At 50.4% G+C, this 18490-nt stretch overlaps 1 protein-coding gene across 7 annotated transcripts in view; it reads right to left on the minus strand.

Moving 5' to 3' along the window:
* ASAP2 (ArfGAP with SH3 domain, ankyrin repeat and PH domain 2) overlaps positions 1–10178 on the minus strand; it is a 163830-nt gene extending 153652 nt beyond the window's left edge. For 4 of the 7 annotated variants that reach the window (XM_029051036.2, XM_029051035.2, XM_029051038.2 and 1 more), the window contains exon 1: positions 10032–10177. In XM_029051036.2, the coding sequence (XP_028906869.1) occupies positions 10032–10157 (126 nt within the window). In that variant the 5' untranslated portion in view covers positions 10158–10177. Of the gene's footprint in view, positions 1–10031 lie in introns of all 7 variants that reach the window. The other 3 variants (XM_029051040.2, XM_029051037.2, XM_029051034.2) reach the window with 2 other exon arrangements.
* Positions 10179–18490: the final 8312 nt, after the last annotated feature.

Genomic DNA, 18490 nt, shown 5'->3' on the forward strand with positions numbered 1-18490 from the left:
ATTGTGATCTTGATGCCACAATTGAGATGTTCCTCCTTTCTATGCAGTAACACCATTCCCACAACAGCTAATACTTGATATTTATAGTAATACTGTAGTGACGTAGCCTGCGAAGATACGTACACCTTCCAGTTTTTTCAAATGGTAACCTATAGCCGCCAGTGAATAAAAACGTTTCAACACTAAAATTGGTTGTAATGATTAAGGCTGCACAAAATACACTTTGTGATACAGATTTGGTGACAAGACTCCATACTGAGAAACACCATCACCGGATTCCTCTTGTCTGAGGACAAGCAGGGGACCTGAGGCCCATGGCAGTCCGGATATCATCCAAAATGGAAGCTATGACTGAAAGTGTTATATTTATACCAATTGAGGGAACGTCAGGGAGACACCTTGGGGGGTGCTGTCACTTGCCACTAGCTGATGACGGAGAGAAGGAAGGATGAGCAGGCATTCATCCATTGTGTCTCATCCTCTTCCTCCTCCTCCACTTTTCTCACCTCAGTGGGCAGCAGGGCTGGAGGGTGGGAGGGTAAGGGGGAAGGGGGGCCGCTTCCCCTCGCTCCCAGCCCTGAAACACAGTGAAGAGGAGCCACTTCCCCTCTCGCCTCACCCACTCAGTGGAGCCCAGTTACTCAGGGGACAGTGGGTGAAACCCAGCCAGAGATGACTGTGCAGCCCGGGGGGGGCTCAAGGCTGCAGGGGCTCCATCTATCTGGTCCGACCCAACCCCCAGAGGGTGCCTCAAGCTGCCCAGGGCAGAGCTGGGGCCAGTGACGGTTCTTCTTCTCCGGGCTATGAGGTTAGTGAAACACAGAAAAACAGCTGTGGCAGGCAGGGCGGTAAGCGACAGAGGCAGCCTCTTGGCTCCCCGAATAGACCCTCCTGGACTTCTCACGGCACGGAGGGCTAACTATGACCACCCACCCCGCCCCAAAAGCCACAGGATGAGCCCAGATGCTGCCTTGCTTGCTCAGGACTGTGACAATGACTAATTAAAAAAAGTTGGGGCAATAGCTTTTGTGGATTTTTTTTTTTTAGAAAGCACTCACCTGCAAAAACACTCATAACAGAGTTGCTATGTATTTTAACTAATGAGTAACATGACTTGGGGTGTTCTTTTATCTCTAATGCTTGTTTACTATAATTCTTAGGGGATTTAGCACAGAAGGCATTACTGGGAATAACAAAAACAAAAATAGAAAAGGCAGATTTCGTTACCCTAAATGTCAAGCTGCTCTGGGGCCAAGACGATGGGTGGCAAAGACTGAGGTGAACTACCATGCAGACCAACTTTTTTCTCCACCACCACAAGCTTCCATCAAACACCAAGGAGGGGCAGAGGCAGGGATGGTGGGAGAGGTGAATCACAATGAAGACAGGAAGAGGGAAAGTCCTTTTCCCTCAACTCCTATGACTATTACTGGACCTACAAGGGTCGGGAAATGACATCTGATTTTTCAGTTCCTGAAGAAGGTTTGGGTTCTAAAGAAAAGTGACTGTCCTCCCCCACGCAGGGCAGAACAGATCCATTTTGTCTCCTGCTTCCATCAACTACCGGCAAGTGGTGACAACAGCCAATCCTTGCTTTTGGCCACATTTCCACAATCACGGTGGCAGGAAGGGGAAGAATTCCCGAGACCCAGGACCAAGACCAAACCACGGAACAGGAGATGAAAAGGCAAAGTAGCAAGTGAACAGAACCCCTGCTAATAGCTTCCAGAAGCTCCCACTTCCACCAGTCAGAGTGGCGACTGTATGGCCACCACATTGGGCAGTGAAGAAGAAACTTTGGGGACCAGGGGCAGGAGTTGTCGGCACTGCCGATGCACACAGGGTGAGTAACTATGCTCAAGCAAAAGTCTGCGGAGCTCTTGGGGCAGTGGCCACGAGTACCCGGGGGGAGAGAAACTCGGATCCAGTTTTCAGTCTCCTCAGCCACACTCCTGGACAAGGCGCTACACCAAGTACAGCTCCATCTTCAAACACTAAGGTTGGCCAGAGTTGGCTTGGAATGGGAATTACGGCCTAGAAGTATAGTTAATTCTCTAGTTCCCAATCACCATGTCCTCTAGGTGCTTGTTCCCAGGCGTGACACCCAGAAGACAGGAGACTGAGTCACAGCTGTGAAGAGTGCCAAGAGAGACAACCTGTCTCAATGGGCTTGGCCTCTGCCTGGGCCACAGCTCCACAGGCCAGCTGGCCCCGATTCTAGGTGTCCCACGTCCTGTCCGGGTGACCCACGAGGGGCCCCAGGCCAGTGGTAGCCTGTTCTGAAGCAAAACTGTACCTCTATGGAGAATGTTATGGCAGCTGTGCAGTTGTCAGCAGTGATTCCTGAACTAAGTCACGGGGCAAAGATCAACTAGGCCCATAAAGCCCATAGCCCTTAGACCTTCTGGCTGTGCATGTTTCCCCAGCATGGCAACAGAGTGAAAGTTTAGGGCTAATCCCTGTCCTTCCCTTTGCTTCCTGAATGACCCTGCCTCTCATCCTCTTCCCTCTGCCCCACCCCCCACACCTGTTGATTTTTTGGAGTATGGGGAGAACTCATACTTCAAGCAGGCCTATCTTGCCCTGCTCCCAGCAGAGAAGCAGGGGAAAAGGCATGGGTACTGGTCACAACGGTCCTTCTCCAAGGAACTGCCAGAAAGAGTCCTGGATCGGGTCAGCCCGACCCCAGGGCCACCCTTAGCCATATGACCTGAGAAAAGCCACCCTTTCCAGGTTGCAGGGAGCAATGATGCCCTGTGATCCTGACCACAGTCCAACATTTCTAGCAGAGCATCTCTGTGCTTCTCCCTGCTTCAGTCTCTCCATCTGTACAAGCAGGGGAATGAAAATCACTGCAACTCTTTACCTTACAAAGAGCCTGGAGAAGCAGTGTGGCTCAGTGGAAAGAGCCTGGGCTTGGGAGTCAGAGGTCATGGGTTCGAAGCCTGGCTCTGCCACTTGTCAGCTGTGTGACCGTGGGCAAGTCACTTCACTTCTCTGTGCCTCAGTTACCTCATCTGTAAAATGGGGATTAGCTGTGCGCTTCATGTGGGACAACCTGATTACCCTGTATCTACCCCAGCACTTAGAACAGTGCTCTGCACATAGTAAGCGCTTAACAAATACCAACATTATTATTATTATTGAGATAAAATAGGGAAGGCACTGTACTGTGGCCTTTTTCCTGTAAGCGCATTGGTAAAATACATAGTAATTTATGTGTTTAAAAAAATCGTGAAACCCTACCTGGTACAGAATTCTCCAAACACACCCATTATTTCATAATTAGACCACACTGACAATTCTATATTCCAGACATAGAGTGCTGATTTTCTAACTGGGTTTTCTAAAGGCTCGCAATGTCATAATCTCAGACAGATCTCATGCCAGGAGAGTCACTGCCGGCCTAAGTTTCACCAGGTGTCCTTGAGAAAAAGACATTTTCGGATCCCTACCACCCTTACACATTTGCAAATAAAAAAGGATCCAAACACATTGCCAGGACTCAACAAACGGCTGAGTTCACTAGAGAAAACTACCCTTCTCCGGTGCTCCTACTCTGCGGCTTCTGCCTGTGTGTGGTCTCCTGGCTTGGTTGTTTTTTTTTTAATCCCAAAACCTCACAGCTCCCCCTGCTATATTTGCTAATTAAACCTAGGACTACCTGATCAACCTTGATTTTTCACTCATCACTAACAAGCATGAGCGTGTTTCGTTGAGCCCTGCTCATAACAACTCATCACTCCCTGGCCATTTCAGTGAAGGCAGCGTGGCCTAGTGGATAGAGCCCGGGCCTGGGAGCCAGAAGGACCTGGGTTTTAATCCCAGCTCTGCCACTTGCTTGCTGTGTGACCCTGGGCAAGTCACTTCACTTCTCTTGGCCTCAGTGACCTCCTCTGTAAAGTGGGAATTTAGACTGTGAGCCCAAAGTGGGGCATGGACTGTGTCCAACCTGATTATCTTGTATCTACAACAGCGCTAAGTACTGTGCTTGGCACACAGGAAGCGCTTAACAAATATTCATTCATTCATTCGTATTTATTAAGCATTTACTATATGCACAGAGCACTGTACTAAACACTTGGGAAAGTAGAATACAACAATTAACAGTGATCATCCTTGCCTCCAACGAGCTTACAATCTGGGGGCGGGGGGAGAGACAGACATCAATACAAATAAATAAAATTACAGATCTATACAGAGGTTCTGTGGGGCTGGGAGAGGGGCAAAGCGCAAAGGGAGCAAGTCAGGGTGACGCAGAGGGAGTGGGGGATGAGGAAAGTGGGGCTTAGTCTGGGAAGGCCTCTTGGAGATGTGCTTTCAATAAGACTTGGGAGGGGGGTGGAGAGTAATTGTCGTATTTGAGGAGGGAGGGCTTTCCAGGCCGGAAGCAGGACCAAAAAAAAGGGATTTCAAGTTCCTCCAGCGATGGCCTTGAACACCTTTGGCGTCCTACACTCCAACTCACTCCACCTACACTCCACCTCATGGCACCAACCTCTTCCAGTACAGGAAACAGCGTGGCCATCCTGTGCCTGCCTGGGTTAGGGGTTTTCTCTTATGGTCCCAGCAGAAACTGAAAGAGCTCGCTGCCCTATCCATGCTTCACATTCTGTGAAATAAGTAACACTAGCATGCGAGTCTAAGCTGGTGGTAGCCCGCATTAACCCCTAACCTGGCTCTTATCAGAGGAAGGAAGTTCCAAGGTGCCTCCTCCCTATTAAGTGCCAGACCCAGGGATGAGGGAGCTAAAGAGGGAGGCCCCTAATGGTGGGCTTGTTGGCCCAGGTCTTACTCCAGGCACACAGACCATCACCTAAGAAACAGCGTGGCCCGATGGAAAGAGCAGGGGCCCAGGGGTCAGGGGACCACGGCTCTAAACCCGGCTCTGCCCACTGCCCTCTGGATGTGACCTTGAGCAAGTCACAAATTCTCTTTGCCTCAGCTTCCTCAGCAGTAAAATGGGGATCAAATTCCTGTTTTCCCACCCCATGTGGGACAGGGATTGTGTCCGATCTGATTATCTTGCCACTATTCCAGGGCTTCATTCATTCATTCATTCAATAGTATTTATTGAGTGCTTACGTTGTGCAGAGCACTGTACTAAGCGCTTGGAATGGACAAATCGGTAACAGATAGAGACAGTCCCTGCCCTATGTCGGGCTTAGAGTCTAATCGGGGGAGACATACAGACAAGAACAGTGGCAATAAACAGAATCAAGGGGAAGAACATCTCATTAAAACAATAGCAAATAAATAGAATCAGGGTGATGTACATCTCATTAACAAAATAAATAGGGTAATAGGGCTTAGTACAATGCTTGGCACATAGTAGGTGCCTCACAAATGCCACTCTAATTATTATTACTATTATTATAACCATGTCATGCAGATCATTTTGTGGAAGTCCACCTGGACCTTGAGCATTTCTCTGGGGGAACCCCTGACCCCTTCCCGCTCCTTCTTTGCTCTGGGGTCACCCTGCTCTCCTTCCAGACCCCTGTGAGGCCCAGAGCACCACTTCCAAGCTGCATAACTCAGTGACAGAAGCTGAAGCAGAGGAAGACTGAATGCACCAAATAAAATACCGGATGTCATGGCGTCTAGTGCTACATCGGTAGCAGATGGGGGACAGATCTGCCGGAAACTGGACTGTCTGGCATAAAAGGTTGCATGGCCACCTTAGAGCCATAGCACAGGACAAGCAGCGGGACTTGTTCCCCTCATCCCATGAACCCGTTCCGGGGTCTGTAACACTCAGGGACCCAAGTCAGCAGACAACAAGAAGCTGCCCTCACCCGATCCCCGGACTCCCAGTGCAAAAGGACCTTCTCACAGCATTAGCTACTGTAAGCATTCCCGGTGACATCATCTCACTAAGGAGGAAGGAAACTGAGCAGTGTGGGAAGGAGGGAGGGAGGGAGGAGGATAGACTGGGGAATGGACGGACAGGACCAGGGGAGACTCAGAAAAGGCAGAGTGAAATAAACTCAAGGGGAAATTCTTCTCCACAGGGTTTTCTCCACCTCTTAGCAAGGGGCATCAAAGGTGGCCGGCTTACAAACAGAAGAAATGATTAACAGCGGATTACAGAGATATCCTTTGGTTTGAAGCTGACCTGGCTGAAGGAGAGACTACATCAGCTGTGCCCATAAAAAGAGAACCAAGGAGACCACCCTATTGTTGAACTTGACTGAACTGAACCCACTTTCGATCCGTCAGAGACCACTAAATTTAAGTCACACGTTGCCCTGGAAAAAGACTCTAGCTCCCACTGCAACTGGTACAGGAGAGGAACACAAACCCAAGGACAAAGTCCAGCTCTTGGGGGAGTTGGTTTAATGCAGCTGTTTATTCTCTTACAGTTATAACTTGCCGTTTATGACAGCATCAACATTTCCAGGACAACCACGGGTGACTGAGAAAGGAATTACAGTTCCAAGGGGTAGGTGATTAAATTTTAACACCAAAAAGAAGCACTTATAAAAAGCTATTCATCTTGTAGTGATGGAGCATGCCCAGAAAGCAACCAAATAACTCTCTAAAACCAAGTCAGAAAACCCATCGTTCAGAAATATTTTAAGTGCGCTAGCAAGCTTCCAGGGCTTCCTGCAGCAAGCTTCACAGAAAACGGCAGAAGGGATAAATACGAAACATAAGCACGTACAAGCACCCGGAGACCTAAAGCCCCGGAAAGAACGAACTACAGACCACTGTTCGGGAAGTGCCTGACAACACTCAAAGAACTAATTTTTGGGATCGATTCCAATATCTACTCAGTGTTGCCAGCTCCATAAAGTGTGTTGTTCATTTACTGTGGCCCCATTCTTTAATTGGGTCTTTAGGAAACAGAACAGAAAGAGCAGAAGGTAAAGTCTTCCACGTGGCCTGTCACGCTGGGAAAAAGTTAAGTGTAAGAATGTTGATCTCGCTATTGGCCTTACGGAGAAGCAAACCGCTGCAATATTTTGTGCGTACTTTCAAGAACGGCTAACAGGCACGTTCCCATCACTCCCAGACTCCCTAGTGGGAGCTGCTGAACTAACTCTGAAGGTTTATGAGAGATGCTGTACTAATACAGCTTCTAGACTGGGTTTGTAAAATCCCTGCAGGCAACAGTGAAGGGCTCTAGCTCTGAGCAATCGCTGTTCGGTATGCCGATTTGTCTCTGATACTGTTAGAGCATCTGGAACCTCTTCTTGAAATAGCTGGCCCCCTAAACTTAATCTGCTTTAAGCTACATAACTGATTTTAAGAGTCATTTGTTTAAATAAATGGCCCAAAGCTGGCAGATACCAATGTAAAATTTGTTTTATGCTCACTAATTTTCTTCCTTAAAACATAAGCTATAATAATATTTCCCATTTTTTGCAAGCTGGCAAGTGGTAAAGAGCCAATCATTATTTTTGTTCCTGCCCTGTACTAGGCCTCTGATGGCCTCAAGTTTTAATATTGTAATCTTCAGCAACTGTTGTGCTCAGGTGGTATGAAATAAGTCATCTGGGACAGGTTTTTAGATAAATTTCTGCCCCAAGTCCAGCATCGTCTTCTACTCTATGGCTGAGAATAGGGAATTGTTACAGTGCTAGACCCTCAGAAAGGCTTTTCATTTTTAAATGTCTCGGTGCATGAATCGAAATCAATCCTAAAGTGGATAAGGTTTACCTTACCGGTGCTTATTTAATTTCAACCCTTTCCTGACCTCCCAAATTCTACTACCTTAGACTATGAATGGCCAAGTGGCAAACGTATTTTTGGTTTTGTTTTTTTTGTTTTTTCCCTGAAACCAGTTTTACGGTAGTAGAGCGAGCAAGTCCCAGAGCGAGCAAGCCCCTTTGGATTTCCGAGATACAATCTACAAACGCGGTATAGCTTCAGTGCGACAGGTTAGACAATGGGGTAAATGTGCTTTTGGCTTGGTTCGTTTAACCATTTCAAAGTATCATTTTTCTCCATTTCAAGGAGGCGTCGTCACTCTACTGTAGTGATCGATTAGGTATTTGGCCTAGAAAGGTTAGTGTTTTCGATAGCCTGAGAATTGACCAAGGATTTTCATATACCCTCTCCCAAATAAAAAGAAAGATAGAGAACACACAACGGCCTCACGAAAACTAAGAGCTCTGAGGTTAAGTGGTTTTGATTTAAACACGGCTGGACGTCTAAACAAGAAACACCCATTGTTCTATTTTTAATGATCACCGGGCCTCGCTCGAGTCTAGTCACCGCGGACGACAAATCCTCTCGAACGGCCTAAAAACTCGGTTTAAATACCCGAGGGGGAGAAGGTTTTAGCTCGTTTTAGGAGGCTTAAGGACAGGCATTCTTGATAAACGCCACAGCGTCTGCGGCTGGAGGCTGAACTCCTCCCCACGCCGCCTCCGGCTCCCTTCCCCGGTCCTTCCCAAGCGGCTGGCCTCCCACCCCCACCGGACACCCCCTTGCCATTCATTCAATCATTCATTCGGTGGTATTTATTGAGCGCCGACTGTGTGCAGAGCCCTGTACTAAGCGCTTGGAAAGTCCAATTCGGCAACAGATTCCCCCGCCCGGGCCCTGGGCAGGAAAGCTCTGCTTGGCGCAGCCCCCGGACTCGGGAGGCTGCAGAAGCAGCCGGTCCGGGGGTCCGGGGGGGATAAGGGGGGGTAAGGGGGAGTCGTGGGGGGCCGGGGAGGTGGGGGGGGGTCAGAGGGGGCCAGTAAAAGGTTATGGAGGGGTCCGGAGAGGGCCGGGGCTTGGGCTCGGTGAGCCCCGAGAGGGTTTTCTCCCAGAGAAGCAACGTGGCTCAGTGGAAAGAGCCCGGGCTTGGGAGTCAGAGGGCATGGGTTCGAATCCCAGCTCTGCCCCTTCTCAGCTGTGTGACTGTGGGCAAGTCACCCCTTGCCGCCCCCGGGAGCCGGACACACACACCCACCCACCCACCCACCCACCCACACACCCACTCCTCGGGCTGGAAAGAGCCCGGCGCCGCCGATCGGGGGAGGGGAAGGGGGCCCACCTTTCATTCATTCGATCGCATTTATCGAGCGCTTAACAATATTCAGAGCGCTGGCTGGACTAAGCGCCTGGAATGGACAATTGGGCAACAGATGGAGGCCCTCCCCGCCCAAGGACGGGCTCACCGGCTAAACGGGGGAGGCCGACAGCAAGGCAAAAGAGAACAAAACGAAAACAAGACAACATCCTCGAGGTGAATAGGATCAAGGAGGTAGACCCCTCATTAATAAATAGGGTAATGAATAATATGCACAAATGAGCATAGGGCGGAGGGAAGGGCTGAGTCTGGGAAGGCCTCCTGGAGAAGGTGAGCTCTCAGTAGGGCTTGGAAGAGGGGAAGAGAGTGAGTTGGGCGGCTGTGAGGAGGGAGGGCACCTAGGGACCGGGGCCGGCTGGCCGGACGTCCATCTGTCCATCTGTCGGGCCGGGGTCAGGCCGGGGTCAGGCCGGGGTCAGGCCCGGCCAACGGCACCAAACGACGGCAAAGTTAGGCGGCTGGGCCGGGGCAGACGCCGTTGTGCGGGAGGCCGGGCTCCCCGGCCGGCCGGGCAGACCGGAGGACAGGCGGACGGACAGGCGGACGGACGGGCGGGCGGACGGGCGGGCGGGCGGGCGGGCGGACGGACGGGCGGGCGGCGAACAAAGAGCCGCCGTTTGCCTCCTCGCACTTCGCCCCCGGCCGGGGCCAACGCGGAGGTCCGGGAGGTGCGGGGAGCTCCCAGGGGAGGGGCGGGATCCGGGGAGGTCCCGGGGGGTCCCGGGGTCGGGGCGCCCAAGGGGGGAGGGGGGACCCGGCCGGGGCCTTCCAAGATCCCAGAGGATCCGGAGGAGCGGGAAACCCTCCGGCCAGGGCCCAAAGGGAGCGGACACCTGCAGCAGGGACGGACGGACGGACGGACGGACGGATGGATGGATGGACGGCCGGGGGAGGGACGCGGCGCGGGGGGGAGGCGGAGGCCCGTCTTCGGTGGGGGAGGGGGAGAGGGCGCTGGGGTCCCTCCCGGTGCCCCCCTGGGCCCGGCCCCCCTCGGTCTCACCTCCTCGATGGCCGCCACCGTGTTCCTGCACTGGGCGGTGCGGCTGGAGAAGCTGGAGGCGGTGGGAGACTTGTAGTCCTCATGGGTCTCGGCCACGAATTCCGACACGGAGATCTGGTCCGGCATGGCCTCGGCCCGGGGGGGGGGGCCCGGGGGGGGCGGCCCGGGGCTGGGGGGCTGCGGACCAACAGCCCACTGCCGCCGGCTCCCGCTCCCGCAGGCGCCCTCACAAAGGGAAATCACAACCTGCCGCCCCGGGGGCCTCACACCGGGACCCTCACACACACACACACACACACACACACACACACACGCCGCCCCGACCGGCACCCACCGACCGACCGACCGACCGACCGACAGACCGACCCAAGGACGGACGGAGGGACGGGGGCGGGGACGGGGGCGGGGACAGACGACGACGACGAGGGGACAGGAGGAGGAAGAGGAGCGGGGGGAGAGGAGGAGGAGGAGGAGAAGGAAGAGGAGGAGGAAGAGGAGGAGAAGGAGGAGGAGAGGGGGAGAAGGAGGAGGGAGAAAAGGAGGAGAAGGAGGAGGAGGGAGAAGAGGAGGAGAAGGAGGTGGGGGAGAAGGAGGGAGAAAAGGAGGAGGAGGGAGAAGAGGAGGAGGAAGAGGAGGCAAAGCCCTCCTCCACCCGCAGAGGGAGGACCAGCCGCTCCCTCCTCGGCGTCGGCGCCGGCCCCGGATCCCGCTCCCTTTCCCGCTCCCTTTCCCGCTCCTTCCCCTTCCCCTTCCCCTTCCCGCTCCCCGGGCCGGTCCTGCCCCGCCCCGCCCCGGCCCGGCCTCCCCGCGGGGATGTGGCTGCGGGCCTGCTGATGCGGGGGTGGCGGGGGGGAATGGTGCCCCCGCCCCCTTTTTCTCAATGACTCCCCGAGGCGGGGCCGGGACCGAAACGCACCGCCCCTCTCCTCTCCCTCTCCCTCTCCCTCTCCCTCTCCCTCTCCCTCTCCCTCTCCCTCTCCCTCTCCCTCTCCCTCTCCCTCTCCCTCTCCCTCTCCCTCTCCGACTCATTCATCCACTCATTCATTCAGTCGCATTTATGGAACGCTTACTATGTGCAGAGCACTGGACCAAGCGCTTGGGATGTACGATTCGGCGACAGATGGAAACCCTCCCCGCCCAAAGACGGGCTCACAGGCTAAACGGGGGAGACCGACTGCAAAACGAAAGAGAACGAAACAAAAACAAGGCAAATCATCGAGATAAATAATAATAATGGTATTGAATGTTAAGCGCTTACTGTGTGCAAAGCATTGTTCTATGCCGCTGGGGGTGGAGGTGGGGGGAATACAGGACGATCAAGTTGTCCCACGTGGGGCTCGCAGGCTTCATCCCCATTTTACAGAGGTCGGAACTGAGGCCCAGAGAAGTGAAGTGACTTGCCCAGAGTCACACAGCTGACGAGGGGCGGGGGCGGGATTAGAACCCACAACCTGTGACTCCTAAACCCGGGCTCTTTCCTCGAAGCCACGCTGCTTCTACTAAAGGATCAAGGAGACTAAAAGGATAAATAGGATCAAGGAGATATAATAATGTTGGTATTTGTTAAGCGCTTACTATGTGCAGACCACTGGTCTAAGCGCTGGGGTAGATACGGGGTCATCAGGTTGTCCCACGTGAGGCTCACAGTTAATCCCCATTTTACAGATGAGGTCACTGAGGCACAGAGAAGTGAAGGGACTTGCCCACAATCACACAGCTGACGAGTGGCAGAGGCGGGATTCGAACCCATGACCTCTGACTCCCAAGCCCGGTCTCTTTCCACTGAGCCACGCTACTTTTCATTAACCAAATAAATAGGGTAATAAATAATATATACAGGCGAGCGCAGTGCTGAGAGGAGGGGAAGGGTGAAGAGCAGAAGGCGGGGCGGAGGGGAGGGGGAGCAGAAGGAAAGGAGGGGCTGAGTCTGGGAAGGCCTCCTGGAGGAGGTGAGCTCTCAGTAGGGATTTGAAGCTCCGCCCACACCGCCCCCAAAGCCCGGCATCTCGGGGGGCAGGGGCAGAGGACCCCCGGCGGGGCAGAGAGCTGCAGGAAGGGGAAAAGGGAGAGCTGGGGGTCGGGGCAAGCCGGAGAGCGGGGCGGGAGAAGGCAAGAGGGAAAAAGAGGAATAATAATAAGGTCGGTATTTCCTAAGCGCTCACTATATGCCGAGCACTGTTCTAAACGCAGGGGGAGATACAAGGTCATTAGGTTGTCCCACGTGGGGCTCACAGTCTTCATCCCCATTTTTATGTTTATTTCACCGCAGACCTCTTGTATCTGTCCCATCTCTGGCCAACACCACCTTCCCTCTTCAGATATTTCGATTGGCAGAATGACTCTCCACACCTTCAAAGCCTTATTGAATGCACATCTCCAAGAGGACTTCCCTCATTTCCTCTTTTCATAATAATAATAATGATGATGGCATTTGTTAAACATTTACTCTGTGCAAAACACTGTTCTAAGCGCTGGGAGGATACGAGGTGATCAGGCTGCTCCCCGTGGGGCTCACAGTCTTAATGCCCATTTTACAGTTGAGGTAACTGAGGCACAGAGAAGTGAAGCGACTTGCCCAAAGTCACACGGCTGATAAGCAGCGTGGTACAGTGGAAAGAGCGTGGGCTTGGGAGTCAGTGTTCATGGGTTCGAATCCCGGCTCCGCCACTTGCCAGCTGGGTGACTTTGGGCAAGTCACTTAACTTCTCTGTGCCTCAATTACCTCATCTGTAAAATGGGGATTAAAACTGTGAGCCCCACGTGCGCTTAGAACAGTGCTTTGCACATAGTAAGCGCTTAACAAATACCACCATTTATTTATTTTCTTTTCTAAGCGGTGGAGCTGGAATTTGAACCCATGACCTCTGACTCCCCAGCCCGTGCTCTTTCCACTGAACCATACTGCTTCTCCATCCACTGTTTCTTCATTCAGTCAGTCATATTTATTAACCGCTTACTGTGTTCAGAGCCCTTTACTAAGCGCTTGGAAAGTACAATTCCCCAACAAATAGGGACAATCCCTACCCAACAACGGGCTCATAGTCTAGAAGGGGGCGGGAAGGGAGACAGACAAGAAAACAAAACAAGTAAGCAGGTATCGATAGCATCAATATAAATAGAATTCTAGATCTATACACATCATTAATAGAATAATAAATTTGTACGTATATACACAAGTGATGTGGGGTGTGGTATGGGAGGGAAAGGATTTACCCCTGGATGCGTGGGCTGTAGGTCCTGGTTTTCCAGGGGGTGCCAGGCCTTTGCTGCGGCAGCGGGTCCTGCTGCAGGTGATGCAGCTGCTGCAGCTGCTGCTGCTACGGGAGGCTGCTATTGTTGAGAGGGGCCCCTCGGCTGCCAGACAGCAGGTAGTTCGTGCCATCTTTTCCTGCGGCCTGGGTGGTTACCGGTGCTGCTGGGGGGAGCTGGTGCGGGGTGGCTGATCCTAGAGGTCACCACTGGCTCCTTCCTGCTTCTCCCTCTCCCTTCTGCATCACCCTTATAATTGGATTCGCACCCTTTATTCACCCCTAGTTCAGCCCCACAGCATTTATGGACATATCTGTAATTTATTTATATTACTATCTGTCTCTCCCTCTAGACTGCAAGCTCACTGTGGGCAGGAAACTCATCTACCAACTCTTTTATTGCATTCTCCCAAACACTTATTACCATGCTCTGCACACAGTAATTGCTCAATAAATATGATTGATTGATGATCCCCCTCGACCTCTCAGCTGCTTTTGACATGGTGAACTACCCTCTTCTTCTTGAAACATCATTATCCATCCTTGGCTTCAGTGATGCTGTCCCCTCCCATTTCTCCTCCTGTCTCTCTGGCTGCTCTTTCACAGGCTCCCACCTCCCACCCTTGCCCCTCCTACCTCACCTCACTTCTCCCCTTCTACAACCCAGCCCACACACTTCACTCTTCTAGTGCTAACCTTCTCCCTGTGCCTCGAGCTCATCTGTCTCGCTGACGACACCTAGCCCAAGTCCTGCTTCTGACCTGTAATGTCCTCCCTCCTCAGATCCGAGACAATTACTCTCTCCACCTTAGAAGCCTTACTGAAGGCACATCTCCTCCAAGAGGCCTTCCCAGACTAAGCCCCACTTTTCCTCATCTCCCACTCCCTTCTGCATTGTCTTGATGCTCCCTTTGCTCTTACCCCTTCCCAGCCCCACAGCACTTATGTACAAATTTGTAATTGATTTATTTTATTGATGTCTCTCTCCCCCTATCTAGACTGTATCCTTGTCTGTCTCCCCCTGACCTCTAGACTGTAAGCTTGTTGTGGGCAGGGGGTGTCACTGTTTATTGTTCTATTGTAATAATAATAATAATTATGGTACTTCCCAAGTACTTATTTTGTGCCAAGCACTCTTCTAAGTACTGGGGTAGAAACAAGTTAATCATCAGGTTGGACACAATCCCTGTCCTGTATTGGCCTCACACTCTTAATCCCCATTTTTTTACAAATGAGGGAACTGAGGCTCAGAGAAGTTAAGTGACTTGCCCAAGGTCACACAGCAGACAATTGGTGGAGCTGGGATTAAAACCGATGACCTTCTGACTCCCAGGCCCGTGCTCTATCCACTACACCATGCTGCTTCTCTAATTGTACTTTCTCAAGCGCTTAGTAGAGTGCTCTGTACGCAGTGAAAGCTCAATAAATTTGATTGAATTAATGAATGAATGAACAGTGGGAGCCCCTCAAGGCTCAGTTCTGGATCCCATTCTATTCTCAATTTACATCCACTCCCTTGAAGAATGAGTTCTACCAACTCTACGTGGATGATTCTCAAACCTACCTCTCCAGCTCTGATCTTTCTTCTTCTCTGCAGCCTGGGATTTATACTACCTTCAGGACATTTCTACCTGGATATCCTGCTGACACCTCCAAATGAACATGTTCAAAACAGAACTCCTCATCTTCCCACCAAAACACTGTCCTCTCCCTGTGTCTCCCAGGGAGAAACACTATCCTACCTATCTCAAGAAGTTCTTAATATTGACGTTATCCTCGACTCATCTCTCTCATTCAACCCACATACTCAATCTGTCACCAAATCCTGTCAGTTCTACCTACACATCACTAAAATACACCCTTTCCTTTCCATCAAAACTGTTACTACATAGATCCTTCTCACTGTGCCTCGAGCTCATCAATCTCGCCACTGACCCCTCGCCCATTGTCCTGCCTCTGACCTGGAACACCCTCCTCCCTCAAATCTGACAGACAATTCCTCTCCCCCCGGGTTCAAAGCCTTTCTGAAGGCACGTCTCCTCCAAGAGGCCTTCCCTCACTAAGCCCCCCCCCCCCCTTTCCTCTTCTCCCACTTCCTTCTGCGTTGCCCTGACACGCTCCCTTTGTTCTTTCCCAGCCAACCCCACAGCACTTATACACGTATTTGTAATTTATTTATTTATATTAATGTCTCTCTCCCCCCATCTAGACTGTAAACTCCCTATGGGCAGGAAATGTGTCTGTTATATTGTTATATTGTACTCTCCCAAGTGCTTAGTACAGTGCTCTGCACACAGTAAGCACTCAATAAATACAATTGACTGACAACTGTACTCTGACTCAAGAGCAGCCCAAAACGCTGATCCTCTAGCAACAATATTCTATTGTTCTTACTTTACTCATTCATTCATATTTATTGAGCACTTACTGTGTACGGAGCTTGGGAGAGTACAGTACAACAATAAACAGACATGTTCCCTGCCCACAATGAATTTACAGACTAGAGGAGGAGACGTTTTAGCCGCCGCTGCAGCTCCATCCCCAGACCCATCTGAAACCCCAGGCCCAGGCTCAGGCCCAGCCCCAGCCCCAGTCCTAATTGCAGTAGCAGCCTTTCCAACCTTGTAAAGGCTGAGAAAGCTTCCATGCTGCTGCTGTCTCTTCACCCTTCCCAGTCTGGAGCAGGGGATGAAGGGAAGTCCAGGGCTGTGGAGGAGGTTTCTCCCAGGATGCAAGTCCCCATGGCCTGCAGGAGAAGGGACCTAGTGGGGTCCTGCTACTGTTGTCTCACCTTTCCCGGGGTAATCTTCCCAACACCCCAAATCATAAAAATCTCATAAAAATTAAGGGGCTGACCTGGAATACGGGGGGGAAAAAAAAACCCTGCAATACCTAATTATATCATTTTCTTTTTGTATGGCAGGTAGAGAGAGGCCCCTTAGGCCTGGAGCAGCTAGAAACAAGAGATAAGAATGAAGTACTGTACCATATCATAAGTTGAATGTTTTTCCAGTAATAATAATAATTATAATGTTGGTGTTTGTTAAGCACTTACTATGTGCTAAGCACTGTACTAAGCCCTAAGGCCTCTCCTTCAAGAGGCCTTCCACAATTAAGCCCTCTTTTTCTCAGCTCCCTCTCCCTTTTGCATCATCTACACACTTGGATTTGTAACCTTTGGGTATTTGATATTCACCCCACCTTCAACCCCACAGCACTTAGGTATACATCTTTAAATAATGTATAATAAATTATTTGTTTATATTAATGCCTGTCTGTCTCTCTAGATTAAAAGCTTGTTGCAGGCGAGCAATGTGTCTGCCAACTCTGATGTATTGTACTCTCTCAACCACCTAGTACAATGCCCTGCACATAGTTTATGCTATGATGATGGGTGTCTACAAGATTAATCAGCCATATGAGGCTCACAGTTTAGGTAGGAAGGAGAACAGGTATTAAATATCCATTTTACCAGTGAGAAGAGTGAGACAATGAAAAGTTAAGTGACATGCCCAAGGTCACACAGCTGGCAACAAGGAACAGAAAATCTTCCCTTGAAAGTTGAGACCTTAGCTGTTCTTGAAAAGTTAAGTCTCAAGTCCCCCCACAAAAAAAAACAAGTTCAAGGAAGACAGGGAAAATTGTTCAACATATATAGAACATGGGTAAGAATATGAATTCTGTGTCACTTAATAAATCGATTTTTCAGCAAAGCCTAATGGATAGAACATGAGCCTGGGAGTCAGAAGGTCATGGATTCTAACCCCAGCTCTGCCACTTGTCTGCTTTGTGACCTTGGGGGAGTCACTTCACTTCTCTGTACCTCAGTTATCTCATCTGTAAAAATGGGGATTAATACTGTGAGCCTGATGTGGGACAGGGGCTGTGTCCAACCCGATTTGCTTGTATTGCCCCCTTCTCCCCTCCTCCCCAACCCTCGGGGCACCAGTGCTTAGTACAGTGCCTGGCACACAGTAAGCACTTAAATGCCATTATTATTAGTAATAGTAGTAGTATAAGAAGGCTAGGGAATTAGCTGCCTCTGTTGGTTCAACAGATCCTGAGGTGTTTGGCCTTTAGGTCAAGGTGTGAAATGTTTTGAATTTAAATCAATTTGCCTGAGGTGGCACTGGGGAAATGGTTTAGTTTGTCCAGTTCTTTGGTGATTACCTTGTTAATAATTACTCTTTGAATAGGTCCAAATAATCACGGCCTTATGAACAGCACAATTCAGTGAAAGGAAAACCTATAACTGTGAGTATATAGGCGTGACACAAGATTGCCTGAAGCCTAGTCCTCAAAAAATACTTCTCTTTTCTGGGAACATTTCCATTATTATTTCACAGTAGCAATTTTGAAAAGGAAATTGATGCTGTTGCAGACAAACATATTTTAACAAACAAAAGCTTTGGCCAAGTGACTTTTCATAGTCTACGTGCACCTTAGACCTCTTAGTTAAGATGGCTGCTAGCCTGAGGTTATCGTAATTGGCAAGTCAGACTCATGAAGACCTTATTGCTACTGTTCCAAAAACTAGTAACTGTTTCTGGCCTCCCCAGAGAAAACACATTTCAAATCAAGATCTGGAAAAGTGCATAGTCTGGAGAGAAACTGACTTTCTCCCATAACTAATTGCCCTTATGCTTATTTTACAGCTGGTTAATTGAGGTTTGTTTAGCTTAGTGTGGTTTAGGGACTCTGCCCAATGTGATTATCTTGTGTCACACTTGTGCATAGCACAGTGCTTGGTGTGTAGTAAACAATTAATAAATACAATTCTAATTGCTATTATCCATAATAATAACAATTATTTTAAAAGCCAAGAGTACCCTCAATTTTGCTTCCAATGCTCTCTAGGTCTTTCCCCATTTCTACTCTGGAGGTAAAATGGAAGTTGAGGAGAGTCACAGAACCATCCAAGGCTACAACGTGCCCATTTTCCTCACCAGCCTCATCCCATTTGGCCCTGTCAGACTGGCATAAGCTCAGGTTAGGATACAGACTTGAGCAAAGAACTCTCCCTTTAAAGTGCTTCCATTTTAAGGTGTGGGCCAAAATTGTATTGGAACAGTCAATGCCAAACCTGGCCCAGGTTCTCAGCCGTGCTCCCCATTCTTCATTCTCAAGACTTCACTGTGGCCATGAGCTAGGGACATCCCCAATGTGCCCCGCTGGATCCTGCTAGGGAGGGTCCCTGAAGGATTACTGTCT

The sequence above is a fragment of the Ornithorhynchus anatinus genome, chromosome X1 (genome assembly GCF_004115215.2).
Source record: "Ornithorhynchus anatinus isolate Pmale09 chromosome X1, mOrnAna1.pri.v4, whole genome shotgun sequence".
NCBI lineage: Eukaryota > Metazoa > Chordata > Mammalia > Monotremata > Ornithorhynchidae > Ornithorhynchus > Ornithorhynchus anatinus.